A 22,222-nucleotide genomic window follows, 5' to 3' on the forward strand; every position below is an offset into this window, starting at 1 on the left:
TGTAGGCAGGTGCTGTAGCTGCCCTTGCGTCGTATTTGGTCTATTTCTAAAGTCCGTCGGATTTTAGGCAAGCAAAGGTCCGATGGAGCCCACACACGATCAAATTCGACGGATTCGTTCCGTTGGACCTTTCCTGTCAAAAAGTCCGGTCATGTGTATGTGGCATTAGTAACTTTCAATGTAATAAAACGTTTTTTTTACTCACACTAACCACAGTCAAGCCCCCAAACAGTTTTATGAATTCTGAACAAGCCCTTTGTTTAAGAAAATTGTTGACCCTTGCTAAAAATAGTTTTACTAAATAGATACATATTTACACACTTGAAATATTTTTCTGTACAAAAGCAAGATGTATGTTTAACTGAGTAATTCATTTTAATAAACCTTACAGAGGCTCCCACTTTTCTCCACACTACTGTACGATTAGATATTTTGCTCACTTACTGTCTTTGTGACCACACAGGAAGTAATGATTACAGCCAGTGTTGCCAACCTACCAGATTGAAATTTACTGACATGACACCCAAAATTTACTGGAACAGCCAAGTTTTTCCGGGCATTTCCAAAAGTTACAAAATTACAGTTTTAATTGCAAATTTCAGTATTTAACCTCTTGCCGACCAGCCGCTGTCATTATACTGTGGCAGATCAGCTCTCCTGTGCAAACTGCTATAGGTTTACGTCAGTCTGTGCAGGGAGGCTTGCGGGCACATGCCGTGGGAGTGTGCCCACAGATTCCGTGGACTCTATGTCCTCCGGCGACCCGCGACCGTTGTGTACAGAGGCAGAATGGGGAACTGCCCATGTAAACCAGGCAATTCCCCATTATGCCTAGGAACATGTCAGAGATCTTCTGTTCCCAGTCATCAGGAACAGCGATCTCTGTCATGTCCTAGGTAGCCCATCTCCCCTACAGTTAGAACACACCCAGGGAACATAGTTAACCCCTTCCTTGGTAGTGATATTTATACTGTAATCAGTGGCTATTTTTAGCTCTGATTGCTGTATAAATGTCTCAAAAAAGTATCAAAAGTGTCCAATCTGTCTGCCACAATGTCGTAGTTCCGCTAGAAATCGCAGATCGCCACCATTACTAGTAAAATAATTAAATCATAATAAAAATGCTATAAATCTATTCCCTATTTTGTAGACGCTATAACTTTTGTGCAAACCATCCAATATAGGCTTATTGCGTTTTTTTTTATTTTTACCAAAAACATGTAGAAGAATACATTGGCCTAAACTAATGAAGAAATTAGTTTTGTTTTTTTAAATTGTCAGTCTTTTTTTGTTTGTAGCGCAAAAAAATAAAAACTGCAGATCACCAAAAGAAAACTCTATTTGTGGGAAAAAAAAGGACGTAAATTTTGTTTGGGTACAGAACTGCATGACTGCGCAACTGTTAGTTAAAGTGACACAGTGTTGAATCGCAAAAAAGGGCTTGGTCATTAAGGTGGCAAATCCTTCCGGAGCTGAAGTGGTTAACCAATTGCCACTGGCCACTTAAACCCCCCTCCTATCCAGACCAATTTTCAGCTTTCAGCGCTGTCACACTTTGAATGACAATTGCGCGACCATACAACACTGTACCCAAATGAAATTTTTATCATTTTTATCCCCCAAATAGAGCTTTCTTTTGGTAGTATTTGATCACCTGTGCAATTAAAAAAAAAATTTTAAATGTAAAAAAAACAAATTTTTAAAAAATTTTTTATTTTATTTATTTTATTGTGTTGTAAAATTTTAGAATGGGTAATTTTTTTCCGTCATGGATGTACGCTGATAAGGTGGCAGCGATGGGCACGGATAGATGGCAGTGATGGGCACTGATGGATGGCAGTGATGGGCACTGATCGGTTACACTGATAGGCAGCACTTCTAGGTGGCACTGATTGGAACCACTAGTGGTCATTGATAGGTGGCACTGGTGGGCATTGATAGGTGGCACTTGTAGTCATCGATAGGTGGCACTTGTGAGCACTGTTACTTTATAAACTAAGCATAATTGCCTCTTCCTTTTTGGGATCAATGTCCCTTTAAGATAAGCCAGTGGTCTGCTTTTTTTGTCCTCCGCTGTCAGCGTGAGGAAAAAAAAAAAAGAAAAAAAAGGATCACGAGCTTTCATTTACATCATGTGATCAGCTGCCATTGGCTGACAGCTGATCACATGGTAGGGGTGGTCCCTTCAATCCTCTCCAGTCCAAACAGCACTGACTGTCCCGCAGACGCACACTAGGCTCCGCTTAGCTCCCATGCACCATGACATCACATCACAGGACACGCTCAGGTACCGTCTCCACCAGACCCGTCCCCCGCTGGCACCCTAACACATTGTAGTAGGCACTCGGATGGACGTGCCAAGCTTTGGACCGGAACTGCATATGTGGAGCTGAGCGTCACAGCCATATTTTTTTACTGCTAACCTTTTTTTGTCACTGCCTACTTTAACTAAAAATAAAAATAACTTTATTTTATCTGCTTTAAATTATGCAGACAGAATTCTGAAGGAATGCATACCTGGCATCTTTATTAGTTTGGGAGAAAATCAAGTGAAAAGACAGGGTGCTTCAGCACTTCTACGCACCAATTAAGAAACATATTCTGTGTGATGGCCTCCGAATGTGTATGCAGAGGCATTGTCCAGGATAAACAATATTAGTCTGGGGTAAGAAGATGAACTATCCCCTGAACTACCTGACCACTACTCTAATACCTTAAATGAAATTAATAAGCTATACAAGTAACTAATTTAATGGTCAAAGGAGTCTTTTATTAACAAACATATACAAATCAGAATATAAACAAAAACAATATAATTAGAGCCCAAGGTTCTTTGGAGGTACTTTACATTCAAGTCAGTATCTGTGTAAACCCATATGATAGACCTCCAGCCTCACACCAGCAACCCAGAGACAATTGCACGCTAAACCGCATATACAGCCATGAACCAACCACCAGTACATGTGACTCAACCACAAATAATAAGAAACACTAGACCCAATAGGGATGGGCTTAACAACTCCTGGTTAATTTCGCACCAGAACACCTCGAAACAGGCAAAAAGTTCTAGTGAACATGCGAATCCTATTAGTGTCTATGGGACACGAACATGAAAAGTCAAAAGTGCTAATTTTAAAGGCTTGTATGCAAATGATTGCCATAAAAAGTGTATGGAGACTCGGGTACTGCCCTAGGACATGTATCAATGCAAAACCAAGTTTTTTTAACCACTTCCCGACCAGCGCACGACGATGTACGTCGACAGCATGGCACGGGCAGGCATATTGGCGTACATGTACGTCCAATATTCGTTGCCGCCATGCCATCGGGAGCGCGCCGCCGGCGGCGCGCTCCCGCGCTGGTCGGGACCCCCGTGAGTCTGGTCGCGGGACCCGCGGACTCGATCGCCGCGGGCATCCCCGCGATCGTCTCACGGAGCGGCCGAATGGAGGAAATGCTGTATAAACAACATTTTCCCATTCTGCCTAGCAACTAGTGACGCTGATCTCTGCTCCATGTGATTGGAGCAGAGATCAGTGTACACTAAATGAAAGCCCAACCCCCCCACAGTTAGTAACACACCCCTAGGAACACTTAACCCCTACACTGCCACCCACTGGTTAACCCTTTCACTGCCAGTGTCATTTACACAGGAATCACTGCATTTATATAGCAGTGATTACTGTATAAATGACAATGGTCCCAAAAATGTGTCAAAAATGTCCGATGGGTCCCCGACAATGTCGCAGTCACAATAAAAATGGCAGATCGCCGCCATTACTAGTAAAAAAAAAATTATAAAAAATTATTAATAAAAATGCTATAAAACTATCCCTATTTTGTAAACGCTATAACTTTTGCGCAAACCAATCAATAATCGCTTATTGCGATTTTTTTTACCAAAAATATGTAGAAGAATACGTATCGGCCTAAATTGAGGGAAAAAAATGTTTTTTTATATATTTTTGGGGGATATTTATTATAACAAAAAGTAAAAAATAATGCGTTTTTTTCAAAATTGTCGCTCTATTTTTGTTTATAGCGCAAAAAATAAAAACCGCAGGGGTGATCAAATACCACCAAAAGAAAGCTCTATTTGTGGGAAAAAAAGGACGTCAATTTTGTTTGGGAGCCACGTCGCACAACCGCGCAATTGTCAGTTAAAGCGACGCAGTGCCGAATCGCAAAAAGTGGTCTGGTCTTTGACCAGCAAATTGGTCCGGTCTGAAAGTGGTTAAATTATATTTTTTTCAGGAGCATGCTTAAAGTGAAACAATAAAAAATTAAATAGACCTTTCTATGTGTTTGCTTTTATGTCAGTATTACATTGTAAATCCTTGTATGTTGTGGCCGTTCAGGTGCCTATCTAATAGTTTTTTGAAATTATCGATGCTCCTCGCTGAAACTACTGCCTGTGGAAGAGAATTCCACATCCTTACTGTTATTACAGTAAAGAACCCTCTGCGCATATTAAGGTTAAACCTTCTAATTTTAGTGAATGGCCATATGTCTTTTTAAACTCACTTTCATGGAAACATTTTATCTCTATTGTGGGGTCACCAGTATGGTATTTGTACATTGAAATCATATCCCCTCTCAAGCATCTCTTCTCCAGAGAGAATAAGTTCAGTGGTTGTAATCTTTCCTCATACGGTAACTAAGGTCCTCCAGTCTCTTTATTAGCTTTGTTGCCCTTAGCTGGACTCTCTCCAGCTCCAGCACATCCTTCCTGAGGACTGGTGCCCAGAACTGGATGGCATATTTCAGATGCAGCCAGACCAGAGTCTTGTAGAGTGGGAGAATTATCGTTTTATCTCTGGAGTTAATCCCCTTTTTAATGCATGCCAATAGTCTGTTGGCTTTGCTTGCAGCAGCTTGGCATTGCATGGCATTGCTGAGCATGCCATCTACTAGGACCCCAAGATTCTTTTCCATCCTAGATTCCCCCAGAGGTTCTCCTCTTAGTGAGTAGATTGCATTCATATTTTTGCCACCCATTTTTTTAATTTTTAATTTTTCTACCTTAAACCTCATTTGCCATGTAGTTACCTACCCCATTAATTTGTTCAGATCTTCTTGCAAGGTTTCCACATCCTGTGGAAAAATGATTGCCCTGCTTAGCTTAGTATCATCCACAAATAGTGAGATTGAGCTGTTTATACCATCCTCCAGGTCATTTATGAATAAATTAAATAGAATTGGTCCCAGGATAGAACCCTGGGGGACCCCACTTTCCACACCAGACAATTACAAGTACTCCCTATTTATCACTACCCTCTGAACTCGTCCCTGTAGCCAGTTTTCAATCCATGTACTCACCCTTTGGTGCATGCTGACACACCTTAGTTTGGACAGTAAACATTTATGGGGAACTGTATCAAATGCCTTTGAAATATCCAGATACACCACATCCACAGGCCTTGTTGATGGGGACAAGAGCCTCTTTCCGACAACCCTGGCCATTGGTTGTTGGGGTTGCGGGCGGGGGGCTTATCGGAATCTGGAAGCCCCATTTAACAAGGGGGGCCCTAGATCCCGGCCCCCCTATGTGAATGGGTATCAGATACATTGCACACCTACCCGTTCTTCCAAAAAAGTGTCAACTTTACGCTGACGTAACCGGATGACCCTACCCCCTCTGACATCATATATCGCCCTTGCCTATATAAGAGATGCCAAGAGACCTTTTTTTAACATTTTCTATTTTTTGGTGTGATTAAAGATGGATGGACATTACAATACACTTTTTTTTTGTTTTTTTGTTTTTATATAAAGGATTTGTCAAAAACTGTCTGTTGTATTTTTTTATTTTGTTACACTTTTTTTGGTGAATGGGTAGGGGTACAATGTACCCAATACCCCCCCCCCCCCCCCCCCCGCAGATTCCGATAACCACCTGCCAGAGTTGTCGGGGAGAGTCCCTTGTCCCCATCAACATGGGGACAAGGTGCTTTGCGAGCCACCCCAAAGCACCCTCCCCATGTTGAGGGCAAGCGGACTGGTATGGTTCTGGAGGGGGAGGTGCTCACTTGGATAAGGGTCTGGTATGGATTTTGGGAGGGACCCTATGCCAAATTTTGGCATGGAGTTTCCCTTAAAATCTATGCCAGACCCAAAGCCTTGGTATTGATTTTGGGGGGGACCCCACGCTGTTTTTTTTTTTAAACAATTGGTGTGGAGCTTCCCTTTAAAATATATACCAAACCCAAAGGACCTGCTATGGATTTTTGGGGGAACTCCATGTTTTTTTTCTTAATTCTGTCATAGGGTTCCCCTGAACTGCTTCAATACATTGTATTATATACTCTGCACTGTATTATATATACTACACTGACTGCACTATATATTCTCCCCTGTATTATATATACTACAATGCTGGGCAGGAAATAGCGGTGATGTCAATATGCTCGTGAGAGTGCTAGGACAATTTTTGTTTCCAATGCCTGTGATTACAGTCTTGTTGTAAGAAGTTTTTTAACAAATGCCCGTTTTTCATTTTCAACGCTGTACAATGAGTTTCCCTTTTTTCTTATGATCACTGATTGAATTGGCTTCTGAGGATATCCTGTGGCTACATCTTTGGCTCATTTTCACCATCAATCCCCTGCTGGGAGGCTGGATAAGTCAAGCTGATCTGCACCTAATGTGAGGGGTAATAGAGCTCACGGATGCGAGTATAGACCTTGATAAGTCTTTGAATATGGTAAGGAGACAATTTTATCTGATCTATTCAAGCACTGGATGTTGAACTTGTTTTAAGGACTTTTGCATTTATCACTATAGACTTCAAGTCCTCAGTCACTGCAAGACAATGAATAGTCCATTAGCTTTGTTTTTTTGTTTCATTGATGGGGTTAAACTTGGCTGGGGTATAGGAAGTATGGGATGCCCAGTGGATTTTAGATCAATTGGGACTACTTTTAGAACAGTGAATTGGAACAACGTATACTCTGGTATATACAGATCTCCCTTCCTCCAGCACAACGCTTACTGCAGACCATTACTCCTCAGCTCCTCCAGCACTCTACTTGCTTGAGCTCCCAGGCACAGCTAGCACTGCATGGTTAGGCCTGACACTGGCTCAGTCAGGCCTTAGCAACTGCATTTTGCAGGCAGGCCCCTTTTTAGCATAGCAATGAACTGTATTATATACATACACACAATACGGACTGCGCTATATACTCTGAACTGTATTATATATATATACACTATATGAACTGCACTATATACTCTGAACCTTATTATCTATACTATACGGACTGCACTATATACTCTGAACTGTTTTATCTATACTATACGGACTGCACTATATACTCTGAACTGTATTATATATAAATACTACACTAACTGCACTATATATGCTGAACTATATTAAATTATATATATATGTGTGTGTATATATATATATTTATATTTATGGCCGAAGCCCTATGACTGATACGTATCCGAACAATACAAACTTATCATAGGATACACTATATGAAATGGACATGAAAGTGTGCCCTGGTCTAATGGACGGTATACCAAAATAAGGGGGCATACCCAGTGATTAGAAATGAATGTGTTTGAAGAGAAATGTTTGAGAAATGCCCTAAAAAAGGGGATGGGAGGGTGGGTATTGCGCACAGGAAACCGACACAGACCACAGGCGAGTGGGCTGGTTAAATACCCCCTGGGCTCCTCCCATAAATTCAGGCCACCATACTGGCCTTCTTACTTATGGCCGAAGCCCTATGACCGATACGTATCCGAACAATACAAACTTATCATAAGATACACTATATGAAATGGACCTGAAAGTGTGCCCTGGTCTAATGGACAGTATACCAAAATAAGGGGGCAAAAACACTAAGGTAGGGGTAAGAGAACTTTATTGTTTCCAGCTTTATCTTTATTGAGCCAGTTGGGTGAATGCCCGAGACATCTCTGCCTGTGGGTTAGGGATGTATCGAGCGAAGCAGGCCGATTTCCACCTGCCCAATCTTTTGATGACGTGGTCCGGGACCCCGTACCGGGATGCGGATGAAGCTGCTCCGATGCGGAAGGAATGGCCGGAGTACTCACCGGGATTGAGGAGCAAGTTGCAGAGGAGAATCCTTACGTATTTTATGAACTGGCAGTTCGTTAACGGTTTGACCGGGAAGGGCAAAAGAGGACTAGAGTCCGGGAGTTTGGGTAGTAGAGAGAGTAACTGCGTAAGCACAGCGACCGGGCACCAGGCGTTGTTGGTTTTGTAGAGGTGGATATCTACGCCGGCACCTGCCTGCTGGGTTTTGGTTACCGAGAGGTGGAGGACGAAGTGGTCCTCGCGACGGAGCAGATAACGTCTGCGAAGGACTGGACTGTGTGAGCTGTTATAGGTGAACTCGCTGGGCCGTAGAAAGCCATAGTAGGCCAGATAAATGGCCGCCTGTATGACCAGACTGGGGAGAACACCGAATGGGTAGCTGGTAAGCATGGTGGACATGTGCTTAAAGATGGAACTGGTGATGGGGAGCCGTTTGACTTTAACTGGCGGTTGCTGCTTCTGGATGCCGCACAGGATGGCTCGGATCGCGTGGGACGAGAAGATGGATGGTTTGGTAGGATCCTGGAGTGAGAGGAAGTGCTGTATGCCAGCTAAGTATAACCGGATGGTGTTGAAGGACAATACCAGTCAACTATGACAATATGAGGTGAAGGCTAGTATATGCCTGGCATCTGTGGGGGTGCCTACTGTGGAGGCAACCAGAAATTTATTAAACGCTTTCCAGGCTACCCGGTAGGCTTTCAGAGTGTTGTCTGAGAGTGATTGGTTGATGAGCTGAGTGGCTCCATGTAGATTTGGCTCTAGTCCAAGGTCAACTGAGACCAAAGCGGGATAGGAGCTGACACTGATTCGGCTTCGGGAACCTGCCGAAAGAAGGAAAGGAAATTAAAGCGGGACAGTGCGTCACCTGCAAGGTTGTACTTTCCTGGGACAAACGTGCAGTATACATTAAACTGATGCTGCAGAGACAGCTGCGCCAGCCTGCGTAGGAAGGACATCACGGTGAGAGACTTAGACCTGCCTTTGTTGACAATTTCGGCTGTGGCCTGGTTATCGGTGGTAAAACCTACAGTTTGTCCTGTCCAGGTATGACCCCAGAGCTGGGCGGCTGCTACAATGGGGTAGAGCTCGAAGAGGGATGAAGACTGGCTAAACCCAGGGATCAAGAGTATTTGAGAAGGCCAGGGTCCGGCAAACCAATGGTAGCCAAAAATAGCCGCAAACCCTGTGGAGGCTGTGGCATCTGTCACTACCTGTGGCGAGAGAGGTGAGATGGACGGGATGAGCAGGGAGATACCGTTCCAGGTGGACAGGAACTCGTCCCACATTGACAGGTCTGCTATGGCTGCGGTATCCAGGCTGAGGACTTGACCCGGGTCTTGTGACTGAGAAAGGTAGACCAACAGGCGCGAGATAAAGGAGCGACCCTGTGGAATTATTCGCATGGCGAAGTTAAGCATGCCCAATAGTGACTGTAGCTGCCTCCTTGTACATCCCCTGGTGCGGGGGAATTCGCGGAGAACTGCCCTGATGCGGTTCAGTTTGTCAAGGGGCAGGCTGGCCTGCATGTATCTGGTGTCGAGATTGACTCCGAGGAAGGTGATGAATTGTGCGGACCCCTCAACCTTATGTTCAGCGATGGGGACATTGAGGTTCCCAAATACGGTCCTTAGTTTGTCGAGGTCCCTTGGAGGTACGCCCGGCTGCTCAATCAATAGGAAGTCATCCAGGTAATGGATAACTTGCTGACAACAAGCCTTGTGCAAGAGGATCCAGGCAAGAGACTGTGCAAACGTGTCGAACAGCCAGGGGCTGCTTTTAGAGCCAAATGTTAGATTAGTGGCGAAATAATATCGGTCTCTCCATTTAATGCCGTGCCAGCACCAGAGGGACGGGTGGATAGGCAACAGCTTAAAGGCATCGGATATGTTGGCTTTGGACAGCCACGCACCTGTACCTACTTTAAGGATGGCCTGAATCGCCATGTCCACAGAGGCGTATTTTAATGAGAATTCTTCGGAAGGGATCAGGGAATTTAGGCTGGGAATGTGGGAAGAATGAGGCGCAGACAGGTCGTACACCAAGCGGTTTTGTATTTGAAAATTTGCCCTTGACAAGCCCAATAGGGCTAACTCTCCACATATTGAAGGGGGGCTGTGTGAAGGGACCTATGACGAAGCCTCATTCCACCTCGGTTTGCAGCAGCCGGTCTATGGCCTGCTCGTCGGAGGCTCCTGAGCGGAGATTTCTACACTCATAGGTTGTGTGGGGCAGGGAGATAAGGCCGGTATGAAAGCCTGTTGTGAAGCCACAGATGAGGAAGGTGGCTAGTGAGGGAGTGGGGTACATGGGGAGGTAGAAGCCCAACCATAGGACATCTATGCGGCTCAGTCATGAGCCCTTGTGAGTTTTAACCTCACACAAATTCCTGGGGTGCGCTCTGTGACATAAGACACAGACGTGCAGTAGGCGGCACTGGCTGAAATTACATGAGCCATAGTTGTAATTATTGCAAATGGCCGCCCCCCCTATGGTTCGAACCGAACGTCCATACTTGTCTACTTGTGTCTTTAGAGAGGGGCCTGACGGGCCTTGGGCTGTACCGGAGGTGGAGGGGAACTCTACTGGGCGACTAACCGCCATGTTGGCGCACCAGGAGGCGGTGTGGGTGGAGGACTGGCAGATGGCACACAGGGGCGAGCGTAGGCTGGCAAAATGCCGGCAGAACAACTCGGTGTCCATAAGGCTCCAGTCTGTGGGTGACTGAAACTGTGCCAGCCTAGCGGCTGCTTTGGCAGAGAAGGAACGATGATAATCATAGAAGGAGAAGCCTCCGTATTTGTACCCTAGGTCCACCACGGTGTGGAGGTACAAGTCCAGCTCTTCCCTTCTGGCGGGGGATGCTGAGCAAATGACGTCCCTTAGCATCCCAAAGGCTAGGGCAAACTCTGGGATGGAAAGTTTGCGGTTCAGCCTGGGATCCTTGGCCTTGAGGACTACGGAGACATCTCCCCAGGTGTAGGCCTTGTTTTCTGCAAGGTCGTGGACCGAAATAAGCAGGGAGGCAAGGTTGACATCCTTGCCATCCAGGATGTCCTTCCTTATGCCGGGCCAGAACCAGATGTGCTGGGCAGACAACGGGACATGTCCCTGTGGTACCTGTCGGCAGTGGTGACGGGACTGCAACTGGAACAGGGGTGGTTGTGGCTGGGTGAGCCTCTAGGAGCGTCACTCTGGCCTGGACGTCCGTGACCGTGTTGGTTAAGGACGACACCATTGAATGTAGCTGAGATATAGCTGCTGAGATGGACTGGAGAGAGGCCTGAGGTGGGGTACTGGGCCTGGTCGTAGCTGGCGGGGTAGAGAGGAGCCTGAAAAGCTCTGCCTTCCTAGCCGTAGCGGGGAAGGGAATGCCCCTGCGTCTCAGCTGAAGGCGGGCGAGGAGACAAGGGGGCGGTAAGGTCTTCGCTGCCGACTTGAGACATGGCTTCAGGTGAATCGTGCCATAGGAGTGATGTCCTATCTCTTTGGGGTCGCAAGATGAACGACCGGAACCTATAGAGGGTGACATAAGTCAAGACTGTTTCTCTATCTTACTAAGCAAATCCGCCTGTTGCTGTGCGCTAAGGCGGGAGCGAACGTGTATATATATATCGTCACGTGCCTTCATATATATATATATATATATATATATATATATATATATATACGTATGCCAGCATGGTTGCTGTCGCATTTTGCCTGCGCCTTCCCCTCTCTCTTTTTTTTTTTTTTTTACCTGGGAAAGATAACGTCCAAGCTGGTGCAGGGTGGACCTACTGAACTTGACTGACCTGGAGAGAGAAACAACAGATGACAACTGATGAGGAGCCTGACAAGTAAACTGAAGGGTGACATAAACGGCTGGCTGATATGACCGAGGTGCACCGGTGAGTAGACAGTTTTCCGCAGTAATTCTCTCATCATGTTTTTTTTTTTTTTTCCTTTTTCCTCTCTTTTTTTTCCCTTTTTTTTTTTTGTATTCTCCTGTCCCAATCCGACGTATCATTGCGCAAAGAACGAAGTGTGGGATGATCCATGTCAAGCGTGGGAGCATGAATAAGTGCTGTAATTGTGAATGTAAAAATAAGACGTCCTGTGGAAAAAGTGAAATGTGGCCGATCCATCTGGGGCACGCCGAAACGAATCGATGCGTCACGGATGCTACTGGATTCGAATCGGAGCGCGGTAAGTGATAGTGAAATGAAGCACGATTGCCATGACAGAGGCACGAAATGGTCGTGTCGCCAGAGCGACTGACAACAAACCGGACTCTGGAGCATGTACTGAAATGTGGGAAATAAACCTGGGGCGGACCGGAACGAATCGGTGCGTGTTTAGACGTGACTGGATTCGAACCGGAGCGCGGAGCGTGACAGTGAAATGAAACGAACAACTTATGTCATGACAGAGGCCTAGATCGACCAGCCACGAACTGAGACTGGAAAACGAACTGGTCTCTGGAGCATGCACTGAAATGAGGCTGAAAAAATACCTGGGGGACGTCCAGATGAATCGACGCACAGGGATGCGATCGGATTCGAACGGAGCACATTACGTGATAATGAAATGATTACCATGATAGACACACGAATCGGGGAAGTCGCAAGACCTGCGACCAACAACGAGCGGCCTCTAGAGCATGTACTGAAATGAGGTCAACGCAACTGGGACACGCCGATCGAACCTGTGCATTGCGAATGCGACTGGTTTCGAGTTAGGACATAATAGGTGACAGTGAAATGATTCCCGTGACAGAGACCCGGATCGATAAGCCGAAGGCTACGACTAACAACGAGCGGGCTCGGGAGCATGTACCGAAATGAGGCCGAGCAACTTGGGGTACACCGGGACGAATCGCCGCATTGCGGATGCGACTGGATTCAAATCGGATCGCAGTAGGTGACAGAAATGAGTGAAATGTTTGAAATGATAAAATGAAATGATCCAAGTGAGTCAGCCGTGGCAGAGGCACGAATCGTTGTGCCGTGTGATGCGACTGGCAACGATTTGTCTGTGGAACACGGTGACGAGGCAGACAATACAATAAGCTACGAAAATAGTGCAATATTTCTAGTTTAAAGCGGGATTCCACTCTTTTTTTATTTTTTTCTTACCTGTCTCACTGGTGGGCGAGTGCTACCTTCGATTGGCATCCACGTCCGGCGTTTATTTGACCCCCGGCGCGACGAATCTTTTCCTCAGGATGACTTATAAAAACCTGCTCTCGCGTTTTCCATTTTAACTGTGGGCGTCTGAAGCCCACAGGCATTTACTTCCTGGTATATGATGACGTCTGGCTCCCAGCATGCTCCGCTCCATCTTGCACATGCTCAGTGAGAGCAGTGACAAGGAAAGAAAAACTTTCATTGTCCCCCATGGATTCTTGGGAAATTTCCCAGGGACCATTGCGAGGACGATAGCCACGCCTACTCCCACGGGAGGACAACCCGGAAGTCAGCTGAAACATCAGAAATAAAAGGTAAGTAAATAATATTTTTATTTTTTCAGGGTTCGTTTAGGTAAGTATGCTATCTGTTGATTTTAATAACATGAACTTTCATTTTTAGGTACCAAACCACTTTAAGCAATTCTACCGAAATGAGGCCCGTGCAATGAAGCGGGCTGTGATAATAGTGCGTTCGAGTGACTAACGACCCGGTTTCACAACGAATGACTCGAGAGTTTAGTGTCGAGTTTCGGGTTTTTAAGACACTCAATAGAAATGTTTTTAGTAAAAGGTCAATCGAGACCCTTACCTGCGGCAGTCGAGCCAGAGACGTTGTACAAAAAACACGAACGGGAACGAAAACCATGAGACTTCTTGTAGAGAGAAGTTCTCCGAATGGCAACGAAACTAAGCAGTCGGCCTAGTGACGTAGTATTGCGCACAGGAAACCGACAAAGACCACAGGCGAGTGGGCTGGTTAAATACCCCCCGGGCTCCTCCCATAAATTCAGGCCACCATACTGGCCTTCTTACATATATACACATACATACATACTACAATGACTGATTTCATGCTTTGGCCAATCAGTAGCGTCAATGCATTTCGCAGCGATCTCGCAGTGCATTATGGGGCACTCTGGAGCAGGCGAACTTCCTGCAAGCGCTCTATTTGTTAAACATCCAGCCCATCCCTGATACCTAAGACAGGTTGCTACCCATTTTTACATTTTTTATGAGTATAAGCACCTTTGAGGACCTTGCAAACCAGTCAGCTGTTGTGACAACCTCAAACCATATTCATCTTATTCGAAAAATGTTTTAAAATTATGAAACAGAAGGTGAGAGGTGGGTGAAGTTCACCCGATGCCAGATATTTTCTAAAGACTGCTGGATCATGGATCATCCCTAAAGCCCCTCTGGCTTCCTTCTGTTTGCCAGAACCCTTGGCATTCAGTCATGTAGAGCTTGCTTTTAGATGTGTACCCTGTGCCTATGCTTCCAACCTTTTTATGCTCCAAGTCTCTCTTATTGTGATATCTTCCTCAGCTGTTTGGATACTAATGCTCCTTCCCTTTATTCCAGTGGAGATGTGTAGTTTCTTTCTGTGTTCCACCCTTTCATGGTAGGTAACCAGTAGTATCCCACCTTTGTCCTAGAAAACAGAAGCCATCATCTTAAAGGTTGACTTCTGTATCCTAATTTTGTGAGGATAACTACTTATCTGCATCATCCCTGACTATTTAAACCAGCCGTTAGAGCTATGCAGTACACAAGCACCAAAAATCACTGTCTATAATTTGTTCAGCACTCATACATGTAAATGTTGATTTGTAAATGTTCAGCACTCATACATGTAAATTTGGGGATTTGGCACTGCAATAATCCCTTTTCTCCCCGGTCGCGCTCTCTTTCTTTTCATACAATTTGGGGATGAGGTGCAGTATTGGTTAGTTGACTCCTTGCCACGCACAACCACACATGTAAACAAGTGTTTATGCACTGAACTAAGGAAACCTTGGAACCTTCAATATGCACTGGCTTTTGTTCAACTTATATTAAGAAATAAACTCAAAAATGGGCTCAGTATATTCTGTGGTTTTCTAATTTGTCTGATATATCACCCCAAGAGAGAAATGTACTCATTAGTAAAAGTATTGCTTCCAATGGGTCTGTCAGATAAATATTACAATGCCACATCAAACTCACTCGTGGAGCATGCAAAGTATATTATTGTGTAGTATACAAGTACAAAACAGTGTCATGGGATTCCATTTAAATAGTAGATCTGGATGAACAAAATTAGTTGATCCAATGAAGGCAAGAAAGATTGTTTTGTTGATTTTTTTTTCTGAATTTCTGTAGGGAAGTTCAAACAAAAATCCAACCATGTATGGTCAGCTTAAGGGTGGGCACAGATGTTTTCCCAATAATGACAGATGTGGAGACATACGCCTGTCTTTGAATACACCAGTAACTTCTACTACATGTCTTGCTACCTGTTTTATTTACAGAGGTACACGAGTGAACAATTTCTTTTGTTATTCTTTAAAATTTGCTTTACTATTCTGCGATGGTGAAAAATCAATGTTTGTGATAACGAATGTTGCCCAATGTCAGAAGTACTTATTTTCACTCTTTGCTTCATAATTCTGAGATTTTTCAACAAGCTGAAAAATCAATGTGTGTAATAACGAATGCTTCCTAAAGTTAGAAGACAACCAAAAGCCACCCTAATTTCATCCTCCCAATTGACTTTAATAAATTTCAACAAAAATTCACATAAGTCTTCAGAAAAATAAAAGTGTCAAGCTCACCCCTAATAACAACATACAAAAAAAAACACATTTATTAACATTCCTGTGTAAGTCTATACAAACTGATATTTTTTTTTATAAATAAGCACTTTCCTACTTATATGTTAAATACAGAGAGGAATAAAACTGTTTTGTTCAAACATCTACACAGCTTTCTACAGTTTGGTTATTACATTGTACTTTTATCATAATAAATCTTAAGGCACATACCTCCTCCATGGCTTTGACACAGGTAAGGAAATCTCCATACATTTCCAAGTCCTACACAAAAACCTATACAGGTAAGCATATACTGTGCTTTGTTATCCCATTGTGGTCTTTCGCCTGCCTCTTTTTCTTCTAAAATTTCAAGCTCCTCATATGTTTGTATCCTGCTTTCCAGGTCAGGGTTTGGTAGCACAAGCTTCACCATGATGTAAAGGATGTCACTTTCTTGTTACATACGTAGATGAAAGAGCACAGTCTAATGTTTAATGAAAGTGATGACTCTCAATGTGAGCAGATGGTATTTATAGTGAACCTTTGGCACTCATGTGAAAAAAAAGCACCACCTAAAGCAGAAAGAAATGTCAGCAAAACTTTCAGCAAATGAGCTCTTCTAATTATTAATGCCTTATCAGTATCAGAGCAGTTTAAAGAGCTGCTGTCTTTATTGCGCTTCTCAATGGCTCAGAAAAAAAAAAATAAGTTCCTCCACTTGTACGAAGGAGAACAAGCATATCATTTACACTAAATATTTCTGTAATCATGTTTACAGTTTGATAACATTTCTGGTTATAAAACAGATTGTAGCAATGAAAAGTTAATAGGTGCGTGCTTCTAACAAAGCAAAGGTTTATAGTAGGGATGAATGAATAATCGTCAAAGTTCAAACTTCTACTCTGGGACTGGACTGATTCAACACCAACTAATATTTGGGAATCATCTTTTCCTTCTTTGTTTGTTATTGTACTTTGTTGTATTTAAGAAAATTATGTTGTGTCTCCCCTACCCCCAAAAGTTAACAGCCAAGCACACTAGGCATACAGGTTAGTATCCCCACTCTTGAAAGGGAACCTTAAGGTGACACTGTCACCACTTTTTACATAGCAGGTTAAACATAACCTGTTACTAATGGTGTTGAAGAGGCCTTTCTCCTGTCAATTCCTTATCCAGTGTTTTGAATGAAGCAATTCAATTTCCTACCACTTCTGGTTCCAGGAGTGTTGGATGCTTTCTGCTCCTGACAGTCCCTCTTTCTAGTCCTGATGTCATCAGCTGCAGGGAAAACCTTTCACAATTTAAAAAGGCAACATGCCTGCATACAGCTCCTGACAGCAGCAGGGCTTTTTTTCAGGGGTGACGTGGGGAAATGCAGTTCCGGCACCTTCAGTACTAAATGGTACTTTATATAATGGCAAGGGGTGCTGGGGTGTGCTGGAGGGTCTAATAATGCTTGCTGTTGGGGGATCTATTGTTGTTGGAAAGGGTCTAATTTTTCATGGATGTTTATTGTTGCTGGAGAGGTCTGTTGTTGCTATTTTGCTAGAGGGGGGCTTATGTTGCTGGGGGGTCAATTGATGCTAGTGTGCTAGAGCAGGTATTGTTAGGATTTTTGTTAGTGTAGGTAAAATATTTTGGCTTGGCTGGCAGCCATGCCTGTGTTTGAATCTGGGTCGGGTGAGTGAGCCAGGGAGGCTGGTATGACTCAGGAGGCAGCATCTCTGGTACCTGCCCTTACTTCTGAAACTTGCGAGAAACTTCCGGAAGAATGGAAGGGAGGCTAGGAGAAGCTGCCTGGAGTATTCATGAGGGCCCTAACCAATCCCCAACGGATGGGTTGGCAGGGGGCAGGCCCTGTCAAATACTCAGGGTCAGCCCAACAGGGCAGGAGAGTTCAGGTGGAAGTTGGAGATGGAGTGCTAGGAGGCTGTCAGTGAGCCTTTGAAGGTAACCTCCTAGTCTGGTGGGGGTGATCTCAGGCCTGGAAACTCGGGTGCAGGAGGGATCCTCTGGCAACCCAAGGAGGAATCCTGCCCAGTGTCAAATTAGGGTTGATTTACTAAAGGCAAATACACTGTTCCTTTTGCAATGGAAGTTTCCCCAAAGTGTAGAAAATGTGATGGAGCTTCCCTTTGAAAAGTATACTCAATTACGTACAAAGAAATTTTAAAAAACATTTTTACTGTCACAAGATTAGATCATAAGAGTCAGCAGAGTTTCATCTCATTCATCTCATTCACTAAGCTCTGGGGATAATTCCCTTGCAAAGTGTAACTACACTCACAAAGTGAACAGTCCATTTGCTGTACAGATGTAGCTAGGAGCCAGCTATCTTACCTGCAGTATCAGAAGACGCATTGCAACATTGCTTCAGTGAAACTATTTCCCTCTAGTGGCAGCAAAGACTGTGTCAACACCAGGAAGCAAAGCATTCAGGAAATTGTAGTTCTAGGATTCACGTTTCACATTGAGATTGCACTGTTTTAGGACTGCAACTTCCAGACTGCTGAGGAGAGAAGAACAGACTACGGGGAGAGGATATAAAAAGGCTGGTCTAGGCAGTGGCGTACCAGCAGGGGGGCGGGCCACCCCCAGGTACCACACACTGGGGGGGTGTCAGGCCGGTGCCCCCTCTGCGACTGAAGGGCTAACAGCGCCTCAGGGTGGGTTTATGCAGCGCCGCATTGACAGGCAGATTAGAACAGGGAAAGAGACACGAGCTGCAACCACTGGCATTGCAAGGGTGGGGTGTGGGGTGATCCCGCTGCACCTGACCAATCATCCCCCTTTATCCCGGCCTTGGGCTTCATGAGCAGTCCCGGGTTGGCCTGCACAAGAAGAGTCACTACACATGCATCTTTGGAGATATACAGACACCATTATCTTTGTTCACATTTCTGGTATTTGTAGTACCGCCAGACACTATATATAGACACCATTGTCTTTGTTTGCATCTCTGGTATTTATAGTTCCATCGGATACAAGCTCATTTAATCCCAAAGACACTGTATTCAAGCCTTACCAGTGCCCACATTTGTAGGAATACTTACACCCTGCTGAACAGTCACTACATTTCATCAGCCTTACCAGGATACTGCTAGCATCCTACATTCCACTACATGCCTTACCAGGATACTTTCAATTACACTTTGTTTATCCTTCTCAACAGGACACCAAGTGCACCAACGCCAGGCTAGCCAAAGATCCTGGATATCTCCATTGTGAGGACCCTTTCTGTTACTCTTTTAGTACCAGTAATTTAGTGATTACATTGATTACCTTTAAAGGGGAACTCTCACATTAATTGTTAAAGTAATAATTCACATTTGTGGCCTATTGCCTCACATGATCATTGCCTGGGTATGTGATTTCAGGGTTTGAGGGAAACAGACCATGACCATGTTTAAGCCAGTTCTGTTCCCCTTTATGCCTGATAGCATAGGCCATTTTAGAGTAATTTAAAGGGGTTGTAAAGGCACATGTTTTTTCATCTTAATGCATTCTATGCATTAAGGTGAAAAAACATCTGCCGATTAGCGGCCCCCCGTTTACGTACCTGAGCCCTCAAAAGTCCCGTGTCGTGAACATGCTGGCTTCTCGACTGGGCTTCTCAGCTCTTCTTGGCTCATTCATTGGATGATTGATATCAGTGCAGCCATTGGCTCCCACTGCTGTCAATCAAATCAATGACGTGGGATGCCGGGGGGCGCCACCGACTGTATCACGGGAGCACGCCCGCAAGCAAACCCCCATGGGAGAACGCTTCCCGGAATGGGGGTTAGCTGATGCGAGGAGAGCCAAGACAGCTGCCGAGGGACCCCAGAAGGCTAGGATCGGGGCCACTCTGTGCAAAACGAGCTGCACAGTGGAGGTATGTATGACATGTTTTTTTTTTTTTTTTAAAAAGGAACCTTTACAACCCCTTTAAGTTGTTTGACTGTGCTAATTTGAAGTCTACATTTGGTTTTGATTTATATTGTTAAATATTACAGTTTGCTATTCTTTACTATTGAGTTATCAGACTACTGTTTATTTTGATTGTGGAAAGTCTCCCAGAAAACAAACTTCCTGTTCACTATATTTGTGTCTGTTAATACTGTGCTTGCAAGTATACTGTTTGCTAGATGTGCCAGAGGGGCTGGAACAGTTCTTGGGGTTGAGAGGCAGAGAACGAAAACCAACTATAGTTACGCGGCTCGTCCGGGGGTAGCGATACACCTGGGGGCTTACTTGGGATATACCATTACTCTGGAATCAACTCCTCAAGATGACTCCCCCATAAGAAGAAGAATGAACCCTGCCACTGTGATCCAGTGGTGTGGAGAAGACGCCCGCCAGAGTCAAGCGTAGTGATCGAGCTTCCTGGGGAGGCATGGGCTGAAGAGCAGATCAGTCAAGTCGTGAAGACATTATCCCCAGACAGGAAGGTGTGAGTGATTGATGTTAAACCAGACCGTGGAACCTCTCACACCTACGCACTGCTAGAGTGTAAGCAATTAGTCACTGACCGTTTCTGAGGTACCTGTGTACAATTGGCTAACAATATTGAGCTTTGTCTAATTCAGCCAAAAGAATCAGATACATGTCCATACAGTTCCAGCACCACGCCAGACCCAAAGGTTACCAACACAAAGCCAGCTACATCCTCTGAAGACTCCTCTTGCCTCCTAGTGGCCGAGTTTGGGAAGCTAGTCACAGGGCTCCTTAAAAAAACAGTAGTGTCAACCAATTGTGATTATCGCAAACTACGGTACTTCTCGGGAAAAGTTTCCACACCCTCAGGAGAAAATAATTATGATACCTAGATTGATCAAGCCATCCAAGTAGGGATGAGCTGAAACATCCCCCCCCCCCCCCCCAGTTCGGTTCGTCCAGAACAGGCAAAAAATTTGTGCGAACACACAAACACTGTTAAAGTCTATGGGACTCAAACGTGAAAAATCTAAAGTGCTAATTTCAAAAGCCTAATATGCAAGTTATTGTCATAAAAAGTGTTTGGGGACCCGGGTCCTGCCCCAGGGGACATGTAACAATGCAAAAAAAGTTTTAAAAACATCAGTTTTTTCGGAAGCAGTGATTTTTATAATGCTTAAAGTGAAACAATAAAAGTGAAATATTCCTTTCAATATCGAGCCTGGGGGGTGACTTGTAGTGATATAGTATTGTGGATAGATAATTAATTCAGTAATCTTCTGCAGCAACCCAATCCTTCCAGAGAGAAAGAGCACTTTATTGACTTCCAACACAGAACAAAGTCTTGCAACAGATGATAAAATCCAACAGAGTAAATATGACAACTCTAGTAAATATACTAGCCTTCAGAGTCCCATGTTTCCTAGAGCTGTGCCTTCATATTCATAGAGAAAGTGAATAGACTAAGCGCCAGGTTATATTTCCTATACACTGAATGGCTGTGCAATTTGATTGGCCGTTTCCATTAAGCCTTTGATCTGCTTCTGTCTTTCAGAGTGACAGACAATGACCCCTAGCCGTAAACAGCTGCGGTCATAAACTGCCCTAATTTGCATTCTTGCATTTCAACATTAACATAGCCCAGATTCACTATCTGTCCCCTTTGATATGTGGAGTAAATCTTGTTTTGCCACTTCCCCTTTGATCAACAAGTCCCCTTTGATATGTGTAATTGAGTTGGCTCGGACAACTCAATCATTGTCAACTGAAATCTAGCCTGGTCAATCTTGTACTGTATGTGTTACATATATATATATAATAATAATAATTATATAAAATCCCACATAAACCTACCAATATATTACAGCATATACCCCCACTTGGGTCAGTTCTAACTACTAAAACTGACCCATAAATCAAACAACAAAAAAATATCATTATGATTTAAGGAACTGAATGCTTTACAATAGCTAATAGAAAATATGACGTTGAAACTGGTTACATCTCTCTTCACCAGCCTCTAAAATATCCCCATGAAACAGTTATTAGATAATATAACTTTTAGACCATGACTGGAAAAGGATTTGGTAAACATCAGTGGCCCATATAGCTGTTAGGCCTTTTTATATCACATCAAGATCTTGAATATTGCGCAAAGACGAGCTGATGTCACAGTCCATTCTTCAGTCTCACTTCATCACATCTCTCACCATCTCACTGAAAGTAAACTTGTTATATGCTCTGGAAGCTCAAATCCACATAAGTCCAGGATTCTCTCATCTTCAGGCTCAAGTCACAGCACCAATGTAGTGATATAGTATAGTGGGTAGATAATTAGTAGTTAATTAAGTAATCTTCCACAGCAACCAAATTCTTCCAGAGAGATGCACTTTATTGACTTCCAACACAGAACAAAGTCTTGCAACCGATGATTAAAATCCAACAGAGTAAATATGACAACTCTAGTAAATACACTAGCCTTCATAGTCCCTTATT

The 22,222-nt window shown here is 44.1% G+C and overlaps 1 protein-coding gene across 1 annotated transcript in view; it reads right to left on the minus strand.

Moving 5' to 3' along the window:
- Positions 1-16,338, minus strand: part of SLC6A19 (solute carrier family 6 member 19) — a 116,179-nt gene extending 99,841 nt beyond the window's left edge. Inside the window, exon 1 of the mRNA XM_077491821.1 lies at positions 16,043-16,338. Within this exon, the coding sequence (XP_077347947.1) occupies positions 16,043-16,244 (202 nt within the window). The 5' untranslated portion in view covers positions 16,245-16,338. The remainder of the gene's footprint in view (positions 1-16,042) is intronic.
- Between the last annotated feature and the right edge of the window lie 5,884 nt (positions 16,339-22,222).

This window comes from Lithobates pipiens, unplaced genomic scaffold, assembly GCF_037356315.1.
Source record: "Lithobates pipiens isolate NorthernLeopardFrog02 unplaced genomic scaffold, aLitPip1_a1.2 Scaffold_19, whole genome shotgun sequence".
Taxonomy (NCBI): domain Eukaryota; kingdom Metazoa; phylum Chordata; class Amphibia; order Anura; family Ranidae; genus Lithobates; species Lithobates pipiens.